Source organism: Pristis pectinata, chromosome 1, assembly GCF_009764475.1.
Source record: "Pristis pectinata isolate sPriPec2 chromosome 1, sPriPec2.1.pri, whole genome shotgun sequence".
Taxonomy (NCBI): Eukaryota; Metazoa; Chordata; class Chondrichthyes; order Rhinopristiformes; family Pristidae; genus Pristis; species Pristis pectinata.
Genome location: NC_067405.1, coordinates 83,300,204 through 83,321,520, shown reverse-complemented (window position 1 = coordinate 83,321,520; position 21,317 = coordinate 83,300,204). Strand labels below are relative to the sequence as shown.

Below are 21,317 nucleotides of genomic sequence, written 5' to 3'. Positions count from 1 at the left end.
ATGAATGCTGACTTATATACAGCCAGAACATACAACCGAGCATTTGAGAGACCAGTGCGATGGATTTTCTGGCTGATGTGGGGCTGCAGGCATCTTCTGCCACATGGGAACGCAATTCGTGGCTGCATTTCTGACTTGTGAATTGTTCAGGGTACAAACAATTCACAGGAATGGAACCCTGTCGTACCCTGGGGAGAACCTGTAATACAATACATACAGTTTTGCTCCTACAACAACTACATTGGCCCTAGGGGAGATCGCACCCGAAATATAGTGTTGAGGTCTGATTTCCTTACCCAAGGAAGGATACACCTGTGATAGAGGAAGTGCAGCAAAGGTTCACAAGATTGATTGCTGGGATAATGTGATGTTGCAAGAGGAGAAATTATGCAGAATGGGCACGTGCTTACTTAAATTTAGAAGAATGAGAGATGACCTCATTGAAATGTACAAAATTCTTATGGAGTTTGACAGGGTACCTGCTCTGGTGGAGGGGTGGAGTCTAGAACCAAGGTCCACAGAGTTAAAGTGAAGGGTCAGATATTCAGGATAGAATGAGGATGGAGGACAGATCATTAAGGACCCTCACCACCCGGGACATGCCCTCTTCACGTTACTACCATCAGGGTGGAGATACAGGAGCCTGAAGACCCACTCAATGTTTCAGGAACAGCTTCTTCCCCTCTGCCATCAGATTTATGAACGGTCCATGAACTCTACCTCTTTATTCCTCTTTTGCACTATTTATTTATGTTTGTAACTTATTGAAATTTTTATGTCTTTATGTCTTGCACTGCACTGCTGCCACAAAAGAACAATTCTGAGAAGGCATGTTTCATCCAATGGAGTGATGAATCTTTGGAATTCTGTGCCCAGAGCTGTTGAGACTCAGTAACTGTGGTCAAGATGGAGATTGATAGATCTTAGATGGGAGGGAAATCAACTGATAAGGAGTTAGTACAGAAAAATGGCATTGAAGTAAAATATCATCCATGATAGTGGAGTAGGTACAACAAGCCAAATGGCTGATACTTGTTTCCATTTCTTATGTTATGATTGTTTCCTTTTCTCCAGCCTTTCTTTCCTCTGGCCTCTAAAATCATTTTCCTCTCAATGTCTGTAGCTACTTAGTGAAATCCATAACCCTGGCACCAAGGAAGCAATCTATCATCCCCTTCCAATTCCATCCAGCTTGAGTTACCCACCACGCCATGGGTTCTGGCAGTACTCCCCTGAGTAGCCATTATCTTCTAAAGTATTCAAAGTGAATACTCTGGGAACACCTGCACCATCTGCCTGATCTACCCAGCTGTCATCCTAGAGATCACTGATTCCTTCAATGTCTGCAGACACTTAAGCGATGTGGTGTCCAACTTTTGGAAAATGCGTTCCAAGTTCTGGAGTTGGTTACATCCGATATGCAGCTTGAGTCCAGAACTGAGACGTAGAGATGTTTACATCTGCATGAGACACCAGACTCAGTATCATAATAACATGGTCCCTAACAAATCAATTAGGGAATACCGAGTACAACTGAGGGAATTACACTCGATCTATTTACACAGAAGCTTAGGAGAAGGAATAGGAGGATAGTCAATGATTTAAGATGGGTTAGAGAGCAGCAAAGCCATGTGCAATATCAAGACTGCTGTACACTGATCAAACCTAATGGTCTGTTTGCTAACCGAGGCAAACAAGTCATCAGTCACCTGTTCTATACACTTTTGGACTCCTGACCATGAGGTCCTGAAAATGTCTTCGGCAGAGCCCTAGAAAGATATAGGACAAAGAAATTTAGGGCTATGGTGACTTTGACAGCTCTGGTATAATATTGTCTTGTACCAACAGTCTGCCACCAACCACTTGTGACACCACTGAGCATCCTGGAAGGTTATTCTCGCCTATAGATCCTGCATGCTGGGTATGGCCTCGTTCGAACAGCACCTCTGTCCTAAAACTGACTCTCCTGCAGAGCCACAGCTCGCTGATCAGCAGGCCATGTCACTCCTGCTGGTGATGCTCAGCAGGTGAAAAATAATTCAGCATACATTGCACTCATATCGATCTTATTTATTCCACACAAAATGCAAGTCAAATGCATCAAACTCTAAAGTACAGATAGCACACTTAGTCAAATCTAGCTAAAAAAAAAAATCAAATTAACCTTGTAACAAATAACGGGTAGAAAACCTTTCACAGATGTAGACAAGAAAACAGCTATGAAGCGTCAGCATTCCAGCACTTCAATATCATGTCTTCAGCCCACTTGTAACTGTGTCCCTGGCCTGCATTTACTAACAAGTTTCAAGAAGCCCAGGGAACTGTGGACTTGTAGTTAAATTGCAAAAGACTTCTTAACAGATGGTAATTGAACCAATTAACATATAAAAATTGAAAACCTGTCTCTCTCAGGGTGGTTGCCAACATGAGATGTGCAAGTCAATGACTGGAGCTGGTGTCCCTCTACCCTGTCCATTTTCCCCAGTTCTCATCCCCCATCCACTTCCAAATGCATAGTCTCCCGCATTACAATACAGCATATTATCGAGTAGAATAAAATGGAAAATCACATTCCAAGAACCTGATTCTTTTTTTTGTGGGATAATAGCGAAGATGGAAAAGTGCAGCTGGCATTTTGTATAAGGGCTTCTAAATATGCTAGTATCAAATTTGATATTTGGGGTAAAAAGGGCAGTAACAGCACGAATACAGAATTGGCTGAGGGACAGGGCTGGAAGGAGGTGTACAACTGTGATTCTCAAGATTCAGGACGTGGATAGTGGCACAGCTCAGAGAGCCTCTGTCTCACAGCACTAGCCTCAGGTGGTGTCTGCATGGAGGTTGTACGTTCTCCCTGTGATGGAGTGGGTTTTCCCCAGGTGCTCCGGTTTTCTCCCACATCCCAAAGACATGCAAGTAAGTAGGTTAATCAGCTGTTGTAAATTGCCCCTGATGTGTAGGTGAGTGGTAGAATGTGGGGGGAGTTGATGAGAATATAGGGAGAATAAAAAAGGCATTAATGTAGGATTAGTGCAAATGTTCGGTGCAAACTCAGTGGGCCAAAGGGCCAGTTTCCATGCTGCCTCTCTCTGTGACCACAACCACTTGTTGGTTTTGATTTATTAATCTTATTTCATTCATGGGATGTGAATGTTACTAGCAAAGTGATCATTTATCACCTATTGCCAATTGCCCGTGAACTGAGGAAGCAGTTCAGAGTCAACCTCATTGTGGGTTCTGGAATCACGTACAGACCAAACTGGATAGGAATGGCAAATGTCCTTCTGTAAAGGACATTAGAGAAGCTATTGGCGTTTGTGTCACCCTGGTACTTTCATAATTACTGCTACTGACACGTTATTTTAAGTTCCAGAGTTATTTATTTTCTAGAATTTAAATCCCCCAGTTCCCATCAAGAGTTTCAAACTGTGTGTGTGAATCACTGCTCGAGGACTTTGGCTGCTTGAATAATAACCACCCTGCTGCTGTACCCATTTATTAATGACTTAGATCTGGGCACAAATGCAAAATCTGCAGATAACACAGAACTAAATAAATGGTGAGCCAGAGGCCTGGTGGAATGATACTCAAATAAAATGAAAGTAAATTTAGATCACTATTGAAAGGGATGGAAAGAGATAATACAAATTTTAAAAGAATGTAAGAAAAGTGACCCAGGGTATTTGTGTGTATAAATCTTTAATAGTGAAAGGACAGGTAAGCAGAGCAGTTCAGAAAAAGGAAATAAAAACAGAAAATGCTGGAAATGGTCAGCAGGTCAGACAGCATCTGTGGAGAGAAAAACAGAGATAATGTTTCAGTTCGATAACCTGAATGAAGGATCATTGACATGAAACATTAACTCCGTTTCTCTCTTCACAGATGCTGCCTGACCTGCTGAACACTTCCAGCATTTTCTGTTTTTTTTATTCCAAATTTCCAGTATTTTGTTTTTTATTTAAGAACAGAGGTAAACAGTAGAAAAGCCAGAAGCTATGCCCAATCGATATAAAACACTGAATGCAACACCGGGCACCAAACCCCAGAAATAATATGAAGACTTTGGAGAGAATACAACACAGGGATCAGTGTTGGAACCCTTACAGTTTGTTATATGCACTGATAATTTGGATATGGATGTAGAAGATTAGTAAGTTTCAGATGACACAAAAATTGTGGCATTGATGATGAGGAGGATAGTCTTAAACTATAGGATGATATTGATCTGCTGGTAAGATGGAGAGAGCAATGGCAGATGGAATTTGGTCCTGATGTGCAAGGCGAAGCACTTTGAGAGGACTAAAAAGGCCAAGAGATATACAATGAATAGCAGGGCCCCAGGGGGTACAGAGGAACCCTGGTGTACAAGGACTGCTGAAGGTGGCAGCACAGGTACATAAGGTGATGAAGAAGGCATATGGGATATGGGCCTTCATTTGCCAGGCATAGAATATAAGAGCAGGGAGTTATGATACAATTTTGTAAAACATTCATTAAGCTACAGCTAGAGTACTGTGTACAGTTCTGGTTGCCACCCTAAAGGAAGGCCGTGATTGCACATGAGAGCAGAGGAGATTCACCAGGATGTTGCCTGAGATGGAGTGTTTCAGTTATAACATAGAAAGTAGAACAGTACACAAAAGCCTTCAGCCCACAATGTCTGTGCCAACCATGATGCCAATTTAAACCAATCCCATCTGCCTGCACATGGTCTATATCCCTGTCTATATCTATATCCCCGCCTATTCATTTACTGCATCTACCACCTCCCTGGCAGTGTATTCCAGGCACCTACCACTCCCTATATAAAAAATATTGCCTTGTAAATCTCCTTTAAACTTTGCCCCTCTCACTTTAAATCTATGCCCTTTAGTATATGACATTTCCACCCTGGGAAAAAGACTCTGACTATCTACCTCATCTATGTCTTTCATAATTTTATAAACTTCTATCAGGTCTCCCCTCAGCCTCCAATGCTCCAAAGAAAACAATCCAAGTTTGTCCAACCTCTCCTTATAGTTAATACTCTCCATTCCAGGCAGCATCAATGTAACAGCACTGTGTAATGAATTGATATGTACAATCGGTATGCAAGACAAGTTTTTCACTGTACCTCGGTACAAGTGACAATAATAAACCAATACCAATCCTGGTGAACCTCTTCTGCACCCTCTTCAAGGCCTCCACACCCTTCCTGTAATGGGGCGACCAAAGCTGCACACAATACTCTAAATATGGCCTAACCAAAGTTTTATACAGCTGCAACTTCTTTTACTCAATGCCCAATGATAAAGGCAAGTATGCTACACACCTTCTATATTACCCTATCTACTTGTGCTGCCACATTCAGGCAGCTATGAACTTGCATCCCAAGATCCCTCTGCATATCAAGAGTTCTCTCATATGCTTTCCTCTTATATTTGACCTCCCAAAGTGCAACACCTCACACTTGTCTGGATCTAGTTTCTTCTCATAACTGTTCAAGTGCCTGTCCGGGATTAATAGTAGGAAACCTTTCCTCATAGACTAGGTGTCAAAACCTAGAAGGCAAAGGTTTAGGGGTAATGAGTAAGAAGTTTAGAGTGGATCTCAGGAGGGATTTTTTCATCCAGAGGGCAGTTGGAATCTATAACACATGGCCTGAATGGGTGGTGGAGGCAAGTACTCTCAGGACATTTAGGGAGTATCTAGATGAGTACTTGAATTACAGAGGCATAGACAGCTACAAATCAAGTGCTGATAAATGGGATTAGTATAGATGGGTTTCTGAAGGTTGGCATGGATATGGTGGACTGAAGGGACTGTTTCTGTGCTGTGTGACTCTATGATAATACAAAAGTAATTCATCCAAAAGATTCTGGGAACAAGAAAATTTCTTTTCAATTTTTTTTTCCCCCACAGAATGTGCACATTGTTAGAAGGACCAGTATTTATTGCTTGGTCCTAGATGCCCCAAGGAAGATGGCAGTTAGCCACCTTCCTGAAGTGCTACAGAACATGCTTCACAGAACTATTAGGTAAGAAGTTCCAGAATTTGACTGAGAAGAAATTGCTGTGTTAATCCAGGTCATGACGACGTGCAACTTGGAAGGGAACTTGAAGGTAGTGGTGTTCCCTCCTCCTTCCAAATGGTAGAGGTTGTTCTATGATCCAAATGAAATTGGATTAGGGTTACATGGACAGATTGTTAAAAACTAGTACTTTCTCCTTATAATACAGAAGACTGAGAAGAAATTTGGAATTGGATTATTATTGTCACTTGTACCAAGGTACAGTGAAAAAGTTGCCTTGCATATGAATAGTTTAAAAAGTTTTGATAAGTGGAGTAAATAGAGAGAAACCGTTTTCGCCAGATGAAGGTCAGATAAGCAGGTCACATATTTAAAGATATCTGGCAAAAAATACATGCAGGAGAAACGTACACAATGTACAACTTGAATTAATAATGCTGTGCCTCAGAGTAAAATAGATGCAGTTTCATTGTTTTCTTAGAGGGATTAACAATTTAAGAAGAAAAAACTGTAACATTACAGGTAAGGGCAGGTGAATGGGAGTAATTGGAATGCTCTCTAAGAGAACCGGAACAAACACAAGGGCTGCACTGTTCTATAATTGTAAGTATACCCAACCTCTAAAAGACATATTCCCAACACTTGTCAGGTAAGTTTTATTTAAATAAGTTATGCAAGAATTTCCAGTGATATTTAATACCTATTATCTAGCACATACCTCCTCTCAACACTATGTAATCCTCCAGCCCAGCTCAATCCACATACCTCCTACTTCTGGTAGCATGAAATACCCCAGCAGTCTCTATTAGTGCCCCACCCCTTCATTTGTACTGTCATGAAAAGCCACTTTGAGACACAAGGCGTTTCCCACAATAACTGAAACTTAAATACAGAACCCTCTTTGTTCCCAGACTTGTACATACCTGTGAGTAGTTAGAATGAGAATAGATGGTTATAATGAGAACATATTGCTGGTTTTAGCTACGGATGATACTTGGCACAGGGAAACAGAAAAGAGAAAACATCTCAGGTGAGACTCAATCTTTAGTTGATCCAAGGAAGGTGAGCTGACTGCATTTTTTCTCATGAAGATCAATCACAATGTACAGCCCAAGAATGAATAAACAAAACATCACTCATTAAATATCAGAACCCAAATTTTAGATAGACTTTAAGCACAATACCTGTAGTAGTTATTGACACTCTCAAGTGATGGAATATTGAAAGTATCTGTGGTGAGAAAGAGGAAGACTGCATCATGGTGGGTATTTATATAGCACTTTTAACATAATAAAATGTCTACAGGTCCTTAGAGGCTAAAAAGACAAAATGTGATACGTGTAAAAAAAATTTAGAGCAAAATTTGATCAGTGGTATATTCTAATGAACGTTTTAAATGAGGAGATACTGATGGAGGAAGAGACAGCTCTGAAGACATGACTGCCAATAGTAGGGTAAATGGAGTGGGGTTGCACAAAGGAACAGTGACTGACAAGTGCAGAGATTTTGAGAGAAAGTGTGAGGTTGTAGGGCTGAAGCAGGTTATAGAGAGAGGGAAGTGTGATGCCATGAAGTGACTTGAAAACAAAATTTTAAAATTGCAACTCTCCCAAACGCTGATGCTCTGACTCACAACCACATCCTGAAAGCAGCTTGCAGTCTTCCATTTCAAGTTAATGCTGACTTCTTTATTTGAATCACATCATTCATTCCAGGAAAAAAAATTGGGCCAGAATTCACAGCTAGCTGCCAGCTTTCAATGCTTCTCAATGATTTCTATACAAAGCCCAAACTCGCATCCAGCGATCCAGACAGCTGTGGCACAAGGGGGAGAGCTGGCTGGATCACTCACAGTAACAGAACCACTGTGGGATCATCCCATGTTTGGAGGGTGGTGGGCATCAGAATAAGCCCTGACCAAAATATTGGGAAAAATCTTGACACCAGCTAAGCCAGTCCCCTGGTTTAGCTGAGACTGTTGCTGCTGTGAACTTGTAAGCTTCTGACGTTCTAAGACCTGCAGCAGGCAGAGTCATACATCACGGAAGCAAGTCCTTCAGCCCACTAAATCTGTGCTGATAAACCAGCCCTCATCTACACCAATCCTGTGCTAATCCCATATTAGTCTCCCCACATTCCCATCAAATCCCCACTGATTCTACCACTCATTAACACACTAGGGGCAATTTACTGTGGCCAATTAAACTACCAACCCGCATGTTTTTGGGATGTAGGAGGAAACTGGAGCACCCAGAGGAAACCCACTCATAAGGAGAATGTGCAAACTCTACGGAAAGCACCTGAGGTCCAGATTGAACCCCAGTTATTGGTGCTGTGAGATAGCAGCTCTACTAGTTGCACCACTGTGTGTTTTGCCTATTGTCTTCCATGTTTCTTATTTACAAAGTGTTTACACTTCAACAAGTACTTGTAAAACTCTGAACGGTGTCCAGAGGTTATAAGGGCCACCTGCAACTCTTTTTTTTGAAGCACTATCACAAGTTATCACCGAATTGCCACATGATAATTGATAGGCAATGGCAGAGGTAAACCAAGGTGATTGCCATACCATGATTTCCTTTGATATCAATCCACTTGGTCTTTTCCAATACTTTGGATTTCTTCAGGATGGTCTGATAGGTTTGCCACTCAATCTCATATTGACGAGATCCAATCCTGTTCCTTTCTTTGGCATCTGTCAGATCCCCTGTGAAAAGCAAATGCAACATGAAAGTGAAATCAAGGCTTTCAGAAAAGACTAAAATATGCAGTTTGGAAGCAGACTCTGCTCTCTCCACCATGCCCTACCCGTCTATCGGCATCAACTACCCCAATTGGGATTTGGGTTTTGCCAGTTTTCCTTGCCTTTGTGTACTTTTCCCAATCCTATGCTTTTCATGTGCTGAGTTGCTGAACATTTTCTGACCTGCCAAGAACTTCACAACTAATACTCTGGGGCCCAGGAAATACACATGGATGAGGTAGACCACTAGTTCTTCTCCTCCAGTAATTTGTACTTTCCAATGGGCAGTCTCTCAGGTTATGCTTCAATTATACAGAGCGTTGTCGAGACCACGTCTGGAGTATTGTGTACAGTATTGATGTCCTTATTTAAGGATAGATATTTGCAATGGAGGCAGTTCAGGCAAGGTTTACTGGACTAATATCTGGAATGGGTGGGTTGCCTTTTGAGGAAAGGTTGTACAGGCTAGGTTTGTATCACTGTAGTTTGGAAGACTGAGGGGGAGTGATCGAAATGTATAAGGAAGACACAGTAGCACAGCTACTAGACTTGCTGCCTTACAGTTCAATCCTGACTCTATTCTGTTGTATGGAGTTTGCACATTCTTCCTGTGACCTTGTGGGTTTCATCTGGGTCCTTCCACTTCATCCCATGTCTCAAAGACGTGCAGCGAGGAAGGTTAAGTGGCTGCTGTAAATTACCCCTATCATGTCAGTGAGTGGTTGAATCTGGGGTGGGGGGGGGGGTTGCTGGGAATGTAGGGAGAATAAAATGTGATTAGTGTAAATGGGTGCTAGATGGTCAGTGCAGACTCAGTGGGCTAAAGGGCCTGTTGCCATATTGCATAATCTTGACTAAGACCCTGAGCGGTCTTGACAGAGTGGATTTGGAGAAGATGATTCCTCTTGTGTGTGAATCTAGAACCAGGGGGTCATATTATAAAGAGAAAGAGTCACCCATTTAGGACAAGATGAAGTTTAAAAGATCTTTGAGAGTGTCATGAATCCTCAGATCTTTGTTCCTCAAAGGGCAGTGGAAACAGCATCTTTGAATATTTTAAGGCAGAGGGAGATAGAGAGTTGATAAGCAAGGGGTGAAAAGTGGCCATGGCTCACTAGTGACACTCCCACTTCTGAGTCAAGTGGCTGTAGGTTCAAGTCTCAATAAAAGAGACAGTCCAGAACAACTCCCTCAGTGCCACACCAAAGAATGCTGCAAAGTTGGAGGTGCCATCTGCAAGCAGACATTAAACTTTCTCAGACTTACACAGTCATCAGGGCACATTGTAAAATGCCATGAGAGATTTTCTCTATGTCCATTATCACTGTTCTGCTGAAGTGCATTCCTCTTTAAAACTACAAAGTCACTTTAAAACTACAAACCCCCAATGAACCGTCGACCACACACTCAAACCATCACTAAATTCATCCATTTCCCCCTCCACAAAATTACCACAACCACTGTTTTTGTTTGTCTTTACTCTTCCACTTCTAACCACTTGTGTATCTTTAATGTTTATGGACCTATCACTGGCAGCTGTGGCTTAAGCAACCAAGAACTTAAGGTCTGGAGTGCCCTCCCTAAACAGCCCTTGCAGCTCCTGCAACCGGGTTAAATTCTGAACTCAGGTGCTGCCTGTGTGGAGTTTGCACATGCTCCTGTGACCACATGGGCTTCCCCCAAATACTCTGCTTTCTTCCACATCCAAAGGTGCAGGTTAACTGGCAGTTGTAAATTGCCTCTGGTGTAGGTGGGTGGCAGGAGAATCAGGGGAGTTGATGGGCATGAGAGAAATAAGTGGGGAAATGGGATTATGGGGAAGACCCAAGAGCCACAAATAGACTCAATGGGCCAAATAGCCTCCTAAACAAGAAAATATTTAAAAAAAGGAGAGGCTTCTCCGTCCCTCTTTCTTCTGTGAAAGATAACCTTTAAGCCTGTGATCAAGACTTTGGTAATTTTCACCATGGTGAATTTTCCCTGTAGCTTTGTGCGAACTTTGTTTGATAATATTTTCAGAAGGCACCTTGAGACAATACTACTTTACAGATGCTATACAAAATACCAATTGTTGTTACTTTGGCAAATACTTAAAACATTATCTCCCCTCTTCTCCAGAGCAGTTCCCTTGTACATATTTAACAAACCACAACAAGAAATTTGAGTCCAACATATGCTTTATTCTCAAAATATGATAACTACCAACAGTGACATCATTGACAGTAAATTGGATGATGCAATACTAATTTTGAAGTGTGTTGTAGCAAAATTAATTGTGCCTCATTCTGCTGCCACAATAGAGATGTATCCCAGATGTAAAGTCTAATTGACCATACTATATTTACTAATCAGCAATTATATTTATGGACCTATCACTGGCAGCTGTGGCTTAAGCAACCAAGAATTTAGAACTCAGGATTAAGTGACTGACTTCATTTCTCTCTATTTCAAATGACTGATGTTCCTATATATAAATGATGAAAGAATGTGGCTGAATGTGACTGGTGTTCCTATATACAAAGTGTGAAAAAGATGATCAATTATCTACTATCATGGGGAACAGCATTGTGCCTTTTTAACAGTAACTGGAATGTTGTGCCAAGCAATGCTTCATATACAGTTTTGCTCCTATAGAAAAGACATCTAATTGTTAGCTGAATAAATGGGTCTTCTTTGGGTTGGGAGGTTATAGCCAATGGGGTGCGGCCGAGATTAGTGCAAAAACCTGAGCTGTTCACAATCTCAGTCAATGATTGTGATGAGGGATCAAGTGCTGTATATCCATATTTGCTGATGATATATAGAAGGGTGACAGAGTAGCCTGTGAGGAGGATGCAGAGGGGTTTTCATGGGAATAAACAGGCTATGTGAATGGGCAAGGGTATGGCAGATGGAATGTAATACAGAAAAATTTTAGGTTATCCTACAGTAGAAAATATAGAAATGCAGAGTATATGTTAAATGACGAGAAATTTAAAAATGATGGTACTCGGGACTAAATCATTGAAAGTTGCAGTGTGCAATAAGAAGGCAAATCGCAATTGCAAGAAGATTCAAGTCAAAGTGTAATGACACCTTACTCCAACTAAAACAGGCCTGGTGAGAATGTCCTTCAATTATTGTGCACAAGTGTGGTTTCCCTACCTCAGGATGGATATACTTGCAAAGGAGGGAGTGCAATAAAGGTTCACCTGACTGATTCCTGGTATGGTGAGTTTGTCATTTGACAGAAGAAACAGACTGGGCTATGCTGTTGAGTTTGGAAGAATGAGAGATGTTCTACTGAAACTTAACCCTCCTACAGGGTTTGATAGGATATATGAAAGTCATTCTTTTGTGCCTGGGATGACTAGAACCAGGGGTCAGCATCTCAGGAGGTCAGCTATTTAGAACAGAGATGGAACTCTTGAACCAAGATGATTTTCAGAGATTCCATTACTGAATACATTCAAGATAGAGATAAATAGTTTTGTTTTGGATATGTTAGGGAAATAAAGGGGTTAGTGCAAGAAAGAGACACTGATGTAAAAGTTTTTGTGCTCAGTTCTGGTCGCCTCAGTACAGGAAAGATGTGGAAGCCATAGAGAGGGTGCAGAGGAGATTTACAAGGATGCTGCCTGGAAAGCGGAGCATGCCTTATAAAAGCAGATTGAGGGAACTCGGCCTTTTCTCCTTGGAGAGACAGAGGATGAGGGGGGACCTGATTGAGGTGTACAAGATGATGAGAGGTATTGATAGGATAGATAGTCAGAGGCTTTTTCCTAGGGCTGAATTGGTGGCCACAAGAGGACATAGGTTTAAGGTGCTGGGGAGCAGATATAGAGGAGATGTCAGGGATAAGTTTTTTTACTCAGAGAGTGGTGAGTGCGTGGAAAGGGCTGCCGGAAATGGTGGTGGAGGCTGATACGATAGAGTCTTTCAAGAGACTGTTAGATAGGTACATGGAGCTAGTAAAGTAGAGGGCTATGGGTAAGCGTAGTAATTTCTAGGGTAGGGACATGTTCGGCACAGCTTTGTGGGCCGAAGGGCCTGAATTGTGCTGTAATTGTTCTATGTTTACTGAATAATCAGCAGGGCCAAGTGGCCTATTCCTGCTTTCATTTCTTAAGTAACAACAGCAGCTGGTTAATCACTAGTGAGATAACAACAGATCAGAATCAACGTTCCATATTCTTCAGGCTTTGTTGGAACATATAGCAAAATAACAGGCTTTATCTTTTTAAACTCATTAAAGGTCATTTTTTTTAAGTCACAGTCTGATTGCTGTGTACTTCAGTTATTCTGGAGTTTGTATGTTTCAAATGATTAAGTAAACTTTAGGAAAAATGGGAAGATATTAGCTATAATAATTTGGTCTATAATTAAACATAGCACAGGATGAAAGGACAGAAAAGTGTGGATATTACGAATTTTACTTGTTTTAATGCATGTACCATGGCAAAGCCTCAAAGTATTCTAAAGAACTTGCTCACTTTTACTTCTTAGTCATCTTCAATGCTGTAGAGTATCAGGGAGAATGGGTGAGCTGTTTCTTCTTTACATACATTACTGCTTGCATTACTTTCTTCTCGTTTTGGTTTCTTGGGTTTCTCTCTCTCAACCTCTCTTTCTCATTTTGCTTTTCTTTCTCTCTTCTCCCTTTCTCCTTTTTTGCATTATTGGGTAATGGGTGTTTGTGCTGGAGGCAACCCAACTGGGTACACCATCTGAATTAACTTTAACAATGAAAGCCTCCATTTGGTGTGATATCTCCAAATAATACACAATTCTGTGCTGTGAGCATGATTTGTCATTTTGGGCATCTGACACATCTCTGTAAATTTTTCTTAACACTGCATTACTTTTATTTCCCTAAATATTGCAGAAAATTAGAGACCAGATAGTGTGTAAATGTGCCATGGTGTCAGTTGGTGTCAGGGGCACAACCCTCCCTACCATCAAGGAAATCTTCAAGAGGTGGTGCCTCAAGGAGGAAGCATCCATCACTGGGGACCCTCAACTCCCGGGACATACCCTCTTCTCATTACTACCATTGGGGAGGAGGTACAGGAGCTTGAAAACCCACACTCAATGACTTAGGAACAGCCTCTTCCCCTCCGCCATCAGATTTCTGAATGGTACATGAACACTACTTTGTTATTCCTTTTTTGCGCTACTAATTTATTTTGTAATTTAGAGTAATTTGTGTCTTGCACTGTACTGCTGCCACAAAACAACAAATTTCATGTCATATGTCAGTGATAATAAACCTGATTCTGATTCTTGTCTGTGTCAGGGGCTCAAGCAGATAACCCTGGCCGATGCTCTAGTCCAACGACAGATTGAGGTGCTGCCATTTTTTGAAAGAATCATTAAATCTGCCTTCCACTGGGAGGTAGAAAGGTTCCTCTGACAGAGTAGGGAGTGTCCCAGCATCCTAGTCAGTATTTATTCATCACCCAACAGAAAGCAAACAGTTCAATTGTTCATTTTGAGGCACTACTGTATACAAATTGGCTATCCTGTTTCCTGCTTGAGAATACTAATATTCACAAGCAGTCACAAAGTAGCTTGAGGAGACCAGAGATCATGAACGGAGAACACTGATCACTCTCTTATGTGCCAACTGAAGGTTTTCAACAAGGCCACAGGTTATAACTCCCAAAACGTATCTGTAACTATCACAACAGAAGCTACCCATTTTGATGGACAGAACAAATAAGTATGGAATACAATGAGTTGGTGCACGTAATTCCCATCCATTTCCTCTACTTTTGTGATCTGCTGGAAAATTACCACAGTTTAAAAACCAATAGAGATCCTTTTAGCAGCAGCTAACGGAATTTGTTTCTTAAAATCAAGGTAGAGTTTAAATCAGCAACTTTTCTTACATAAAACTTTCCCACAAAATGAATCATCACTGTGTTTGAGGGGCTATTTAATTAGTGAATGCAGCATATTAAAGTTTTGGAAAATTAAACCATTCATTTTACACGTGCATTGTTTAATCTTTGTAACTTGGCATAAGTTGTATTTTATATTGATCACCAAACTGAAAATCAATTAACATAATTGGTCACATAAACAATGGACATCCGAGAATGGCTATAAATTTTTTAAAGTTTGAAGCCGGGTTCCAAATAAAAACACTGAATTTTAAACATGTCAGCAAATTTCTTTTGCAATACTAAGTAATTTTTCAGTGTTATTGAGTAAAGGAAAACATTTATGATCATTACGAATGTTTTATCTAATTCCTGTCTATTCACATTACAAACTGATATAAAAAATCTGATTTCCCACAGAAGAGTAGAGATTTATTTACATAATTATGGTATTTGAAAGAACAAATTTATCTACCTGTACTCATTTAATATGCTAATGGCACTTAGCTCCCGTGACGCAGGTTCAATCCCGACCTTGCTGCGGTCAGTATGACGTTTGCACATACTCCCTGTAAACAAGTGGGTTTCACCTGGGTGCTCTAGTTTCCTCCCACATCCCAAAGATGTTAGTAGGCTAATTGGCCACTGTAAATTACCCCTTAGTGTAGGTGACTGGCAGGGTATTGGGGTGAGTTTGTGGGCATAAAATAAAGTTTAAGTTACAGGGAAATAAGTGGTGGAGTGGACTGATGGCAATGCTCCAAGAGTCAGCATAGAATAATTGGGCAAATCACCTCCTTCTGTAATGTATGAAAATATAAGAAAAAGGTGTATTTAAGACAGCCATTGTCCAACAACCACATCCAAATCATTGCTTGGGCCTTCCCTGAGGAAGTGACTTATAAAATTGCTTATCAGTAGTGCAACGTGTGACATTGTGGGCAATGCTGATATTTATTAAATTACATGATCTACTTTAAGCAAATATATTTGTCATGTTTTCAGTGCAAATCATTCTAAACCAGTAACTTAAAATCAGGGTGCTTTATCTAACAACATCCATTCTTATCAAACCCAGCCTCTATATCACTCTGCCTTTTCTTCTTAATCATTTTCTTCTGCTCCTTTTAAGTTTTGTGGCACTTGGGCTTTTGAAGGCTTCTGAATTTTAACAGAAAATAGAACCTGATTTACTGGACAACTGTTATTCTCACTCTCTTGCTTTTCCAGTTGTTTTTTGCTTTAGGAAAATTAACTACCACAAGTTCAACATTTTAAACAGTGGAAGTAAAGACTTCTCTGACTTTAAGCTGTTTTGAGACTGTGAAAGACGATATTGTTTCTTCCTGTGTATCACGATGTGGTGTGTTGGTTTGAAATGGACAATAGCGGACAGGTAGAATGCAAAGACAGCAAGAATCGAAATGTGACTGCAAATCTCAGCAGCTGTCTTTTTGGTATTGGTACTGGTTTATTATCATCACTTGTACCGAGGTACAGTGAAAAGCTTGTCTTACAAACCGATCGTACAGGTCAATTCATTACACAGTGAAGTTACATTGAGTTAGTACAGAGTGCATTAATGTAGTACAGGTAAAAACAATAACAGTATAATGATATGACTGATGGCCAGCAAAGCACTTCCCCCTCAGAAAGGGACAAAAGTCGCTTGGTGTTGTACACACCAATACAGCAATTCATGTGGCAGGATTTGTAGGCTGCTTCACTGGCAATCTTTATACTGGAGAACAGTGTGGTTAAATGTGGGAAAATGGGAAGCTAATTCAGAGCCCCATCTGCACCTCAAAAAGGATATATTGGCCTTGGAGCCACTGCAGTGCTGATTTGCAGGAAGGATTCAAGGATTTTAAGGATTTAAGCTAAAATGGCAGGTTTCATAAACTTAACCTGTATTCCACTGACTTCATGCAATTGAGAATTTATCCCAAATAAAAATCAACATGACAGGTTAGATGTAGAAAAACTATCTCCTTCAATGAGGAAATCCAGAACAAGTGGAGGGAGGGGGGGCATAGTACATTTAGTGCTGGGTCATACCAAAGTGAAATCAGAAAGCACTCATTGACACAAATAGTAACAGAAATCTGGAACGTTCTTCCCCAAATACTTGTGAATGCTGGGCACCAATTAACAGTTTCAAGAATGAGATCATTAGATTTTTGTTTGCTTGAGATATCGAGGCACATTGAGAAATGCAAGTAATTGGAGTTAAGATGTAGATCAACTATCATCTTTTTGTATGGTAAGACAGGATTGAGTTGAGTGACCTAATCACGTTGCTATGCAATTTAAAGAGAGTTCTCATTAGTGTCATAATTTTTCTCCTCCTCTTTAAAAACTTAATCCAGCCAATTATTCACGATGACAAATAAATCTATTACGAAGAGGCATTACAGATGTGTATTTCAGAAATCAGGTGGAACTTTCTATTCCAAAGACTAATACTAGTTTCCACAGAAGACCCTTAAAGCCAATGATGTATTGTAATGAACAAGTCATTTGATGAGTTTTTTTTTAAATATAAGGAGGCAAGGGATAAAATGAGAAGATGAGCAAGTTAGAGCTTAACAGTCTTCCTCTTCCAAAGTCAGCATCAATGTCATCTTGACAACCAGGTGAATTTACAATGGCTCTAAACTCCAGGTGTTTTTTGTTGCAGTTCTGTTGTCAAAAACACACTTTACATGGAACATTTATAAATAACGAACCTCATAATTTAAATTTACAATTGTGTGCAATCCAAAAATGAGTGTGAATGCTCTATCTCCGCCATTCTATATAATATCCACGTTGGGAAAGGCTGTTACTACACAGCCAAACAGCCTAATGCTCGAAAATGATCATGCTACATTTTTCAGAAAGTAAAAGGGATCTCCAACATTTTGATTCAAACACTGCAGAAAGAGTAGAATACAATGTCTGCCCTTGAATAATAATTTTGCATTTTAAACATTACTGCATTTTATAAAAATGAAAAATATCCTCCATATTTAAGAAACAAAATTCTCATAATCAGCAAAAATATATACATTATAATTAGCTTTATGATTAAAAGTGTGTTCTATTGATTGCATTGGATTCTGCATTTAGAATATTTGATCAACAAAGATCGACTGATAACCAAATTATTATTATATTGGGTATCATGACCTACCTGTGACAAGAACGATTTCTGGCTTAATTACATCAATGGTCTCTGTGCAAAATTTCTGGAAGTCAGGGGCTCTTTGGGGATCTACAAACCTACTGATATGGATGTCAGACACCTGAGAAGAAAAACATGTCTCAGTTAAATCAACTGTGAACACAGCCACTATAATACTTACAAGTTTTTAAATTCTGCATGCTCAAAGTCTGAGTGTTTATCTTCTACTTGATTCAAAATACCACAACAGAATACCAACCACTGCCACAAAATAAATTGAAAACAGCAAGCGAGGACATTGCTCAAGCTTACACAAGGATCTTTGTGTCATCATTAGCAACAGGGGTGGTCCTGGAGGGCTGGAGGAGATCAAATGTTGTTCCTTTGTTCAAGAAGGGAACCATGGATAATCCAGGTAATTAAAGGCCAGTGAGTCTCATGTCAGTGGTAGGGAAGCTATTGGAGAGGATACTGGGGGATAGGGTTATGAGCATTTGGAAAGGCATGGCCTGCTTAGGGACAGTCAGCGCAGCTTTGTGCTGGGCAGGTCACGTCTTACAAACTTGATTGAGTTTTTTTGAGGAGGTGACAAAGGTGCTTGATGAGGGTAAAGGAGTGGATGCTATCTACATGGACTTTAGTAAGGCATTTGATAAGACCCCTCATGGTAGATTGATTCATAATCTACCATGATGGGATCCAGGGTAAATTGTAAGTTTGGATTCGGAACTGGCTTGCCAATAGAAGATGGAGAGTAGGGGTGGAAAGCTGTTATTTTGGCTGGAGGTCCATGACTAGTGGTGTTCTGCAAGGATCGGTGCTGGGACCCCTGTTCTTTTTGAGATATATCACTTATTTGAATGGAAATATAGATGGGTAGATTAGGAAGTTTGCAGATGACACCGAGATTGGCGGAGTTGTGGACTATCAAAGGATACAACGGGATATAGATCAGTTACAGATATGGGCAGAGAAGTGGCAGATGGAGTTTAATTTGGGCAAGTATGATGTGTTACACTTTGGGAGGTCAAATAAAAGGAGAAAGTATACAATTAATAGAATTGAGGTACAGAGGGATTTTGGGGTCCAGGTCCATAGTTCACTGAAAGTGGCTATGCAAGTGGATAAGGTGGTAAAGAAGGTGTATGGAATGCTTGCCTTCATTGTAGGGGTGTTGAGTATGAGAGATAGTCATGTTGCAGCTATATAAAACTTTAGCGAGACTACACTGGGAGTATTGTGTGCACTCACAAAGTCCCAATGAAGGGTCTCAACCTGAAACGTCAACTGTTTATTTCTCTCCAGAGATGCTGCCTGACCTACTGAGTTACTTCAGCACTTTTTGGTGTGTTGCTCCAGATTCCAGCATCTGCAGAATCTCATGTCTGAGTTGTGTGTGCAGTTCTGGTCACCCCATTATAGGAAGGACGTGGAACTTGTGGAAAGGGTACAGAAAAGGTTTACCAAAACGCTGCCTGGATTAGAGGGTATGAGCTATAAGGATAGTTTGGACAAAGTTGGGTTATTCTCCTTGGAGCACTGGATGCTGAGGGGGGGACCTGACGGAGGTTTTTAAAATACGAGAGGCATAGATAAGATAGACGGTCAGAATCTTTTCCCTGGGATAGAAATGTCAAACACCAGAGGACAAGCTTTTAAGGTTAGAAGAGGGAAGTTTAAAGGCGACATGAGGGGCAAGTTTTTTTTTGTACACAGAGAGTGATAGGTGCCTGAAATGGGTTACCAGGGGTAATAGTGGAAGCAGGGAGTTTGGCGGAATTTTAAGAGGCTTTTAGATTGACACTTGAATATGAAAGGAATGGAGGGATATGGATGATACACAGGAGGAGGACATTTAGTATAGATCGGCACAATATCGTGGGCCAAATGGCCTGTCCAGTGCTGTACTGTTCTATGCAAAACATCCCGATGCTCAGATGTGCAACTGTATTCTTAATTTACTGCTGAAGGCTTCATCTGCCATGTGAAACTGCCCTCATCCATCTTTCTACGTCGCTCCGGAACACACAATAAGCATGCAAAATACTTCACGATTAGGCACAGGGAAGTACACAAATAAACAAGCAGAAGTCGTCTAATGATTAAGATGTTAAGATATTTTTAAGGGGCGGAAAATAATCTCACATTACCAATAATCATAATTTCACCAATATCTCCTACCAGGACTTCCCAAAATTATTTAGTGGAGAAACTCTTGATGAAATCGTGTGTTACTGTGCAGTAGGATGCAGTTGCAACGTCCTTTTCAAAGAAACACAAAACGCTGCAAAATAAAAAGAATTCACCCCAGCAGCAAATTGCATTGGTTCGGAAATGAAATGGAAAATGCTGGATACGCAGCAGGTGAGGCTTCGGTTCGGATCCAGCTCAGCAGCGCGTATAACGCGTGTGTCTTCCATTGGGGGCGCGCAGGAGGAACCCTTGTCACTGTGTGGTGGGGGTTAATTCGCCTGAAGGGCTCACCCCGTTACCCTAACATTGCACACACCGACCCGGAGGCCTGTGCTGAGGCGGAGGAGCCGGGTGGTTTGCCCGTCGCCCTCCGGCTGGGCAGTGGGTAGCGGGGCCGGGCGGCGGGGCCTACCTGCAGGAACCAGAAGATGTTGTCCATGCCCCCGGCCGGGTAGGGAGGCTGCGCTCCCCGCAGGTGTTCGCCGGCCCCACCGTACGTCCGCTGCTGCACCGTGTAGTTTTCCAGCACGTAGCCGGTGAGGCAGGCCAGGAAGAGGCCGGCTGCGATCAGCACGCTGAACAGACGGAGCATCCTCGGCAACCGGCGCGGCGTCCGTGCCCAAATGTGGAGGGGGAGAGAGAGAGAGAGAGCCTGGGCAACGCCGCTGACAGCCGACAACGGCGAACACGGCCCACCCTCCCTGTCCGCTGAAGCACCGGGTTGGGCGGTCTTCCGCCTCCAGCAAATCCCGCCCCTATCGAGGTTGTTCGGATCACCCGGGCCAACTGAGTGGCCTGTGGCGGTCGGAATTCCCGGGATGTTGTCCGGGACTCAGCCTGGGGCTGGGCAAGCAGGAGCGGGGGTCTGAGATTGAGGGCAGGGGGAGGGATCCTCCTTCCACTTGCTCAGCCTCTTTCCCTGAAACTAAAATTTAGAATTGTCCCCTCCACCGTCCCTAATTCTCGGGCTTGCTGCTTACCAGCTTCAAGTTACAGAAAATCAATTTGCGAATTCTGTGGCCTCAATGCCTTTGACCCTCCTGTATCCCAAACAACAAAAGGGCAAAGTCGAATTTGGTGTCGTTTGCACAAGTACGTGTATGTACAGGTGCAATGTAAAGCTTACTTCCAGCAGCATCACAGGCATATAGCATCAGATAAAGCAGCATTCACAAGAAAAACATAAACATAAATTATACACAATTTTTACAAAAAACAAAACAAAAAAACCAAAGTCCATTTTAGTATAAAGTGATCAGAGTGGCCAACGTGTTGCCAATCTGTATTGGTGATTAGGGTTTTGCCAGTTGGTTCAAGAACTGAATGGTTGAAGGGAAATA

General features: G+C 41.5%; 1 protein-coding gene across 2 annotated transcripts in view; it reads right to left on the bottom strand.

The window, feature by feature from the left end:
• The window catches only part of tmem62 (transmembrane protein 62), a 64,348-nt gene extending 43,368 nt beyond the window's left edge, over positions 1-20,980 (bottom strand). For both annotated transcript variants that reach the window (XM_052011339.1, XM_052011348.1), the window contains exons 1-4: positions 20,390-20,980; positions 17,794-17,905; positions 8,581-8,718; positions 7,196-7,241 (exon numbers count right to left, since the gene is read on the bottom strand). In XM_052011339.1, coding sequence (XP_051867299.1) covers positions 7,196-7,241; positions 8,581-8,718; positions 17,794-17,905; positions 20,390-20,569 — 476 coding nt within the window. In that variant the 5' untranslated portion in view covers positions 20,570-20,980. The remainder of the gene's footprint in view (positions 1-7,195; positions 7,242-8,580; positions 8,719-17,793; positions 17,906-20,389) is intronic.
• Positions 20,981-21,317: the final 337 nt, after the last annotated feature.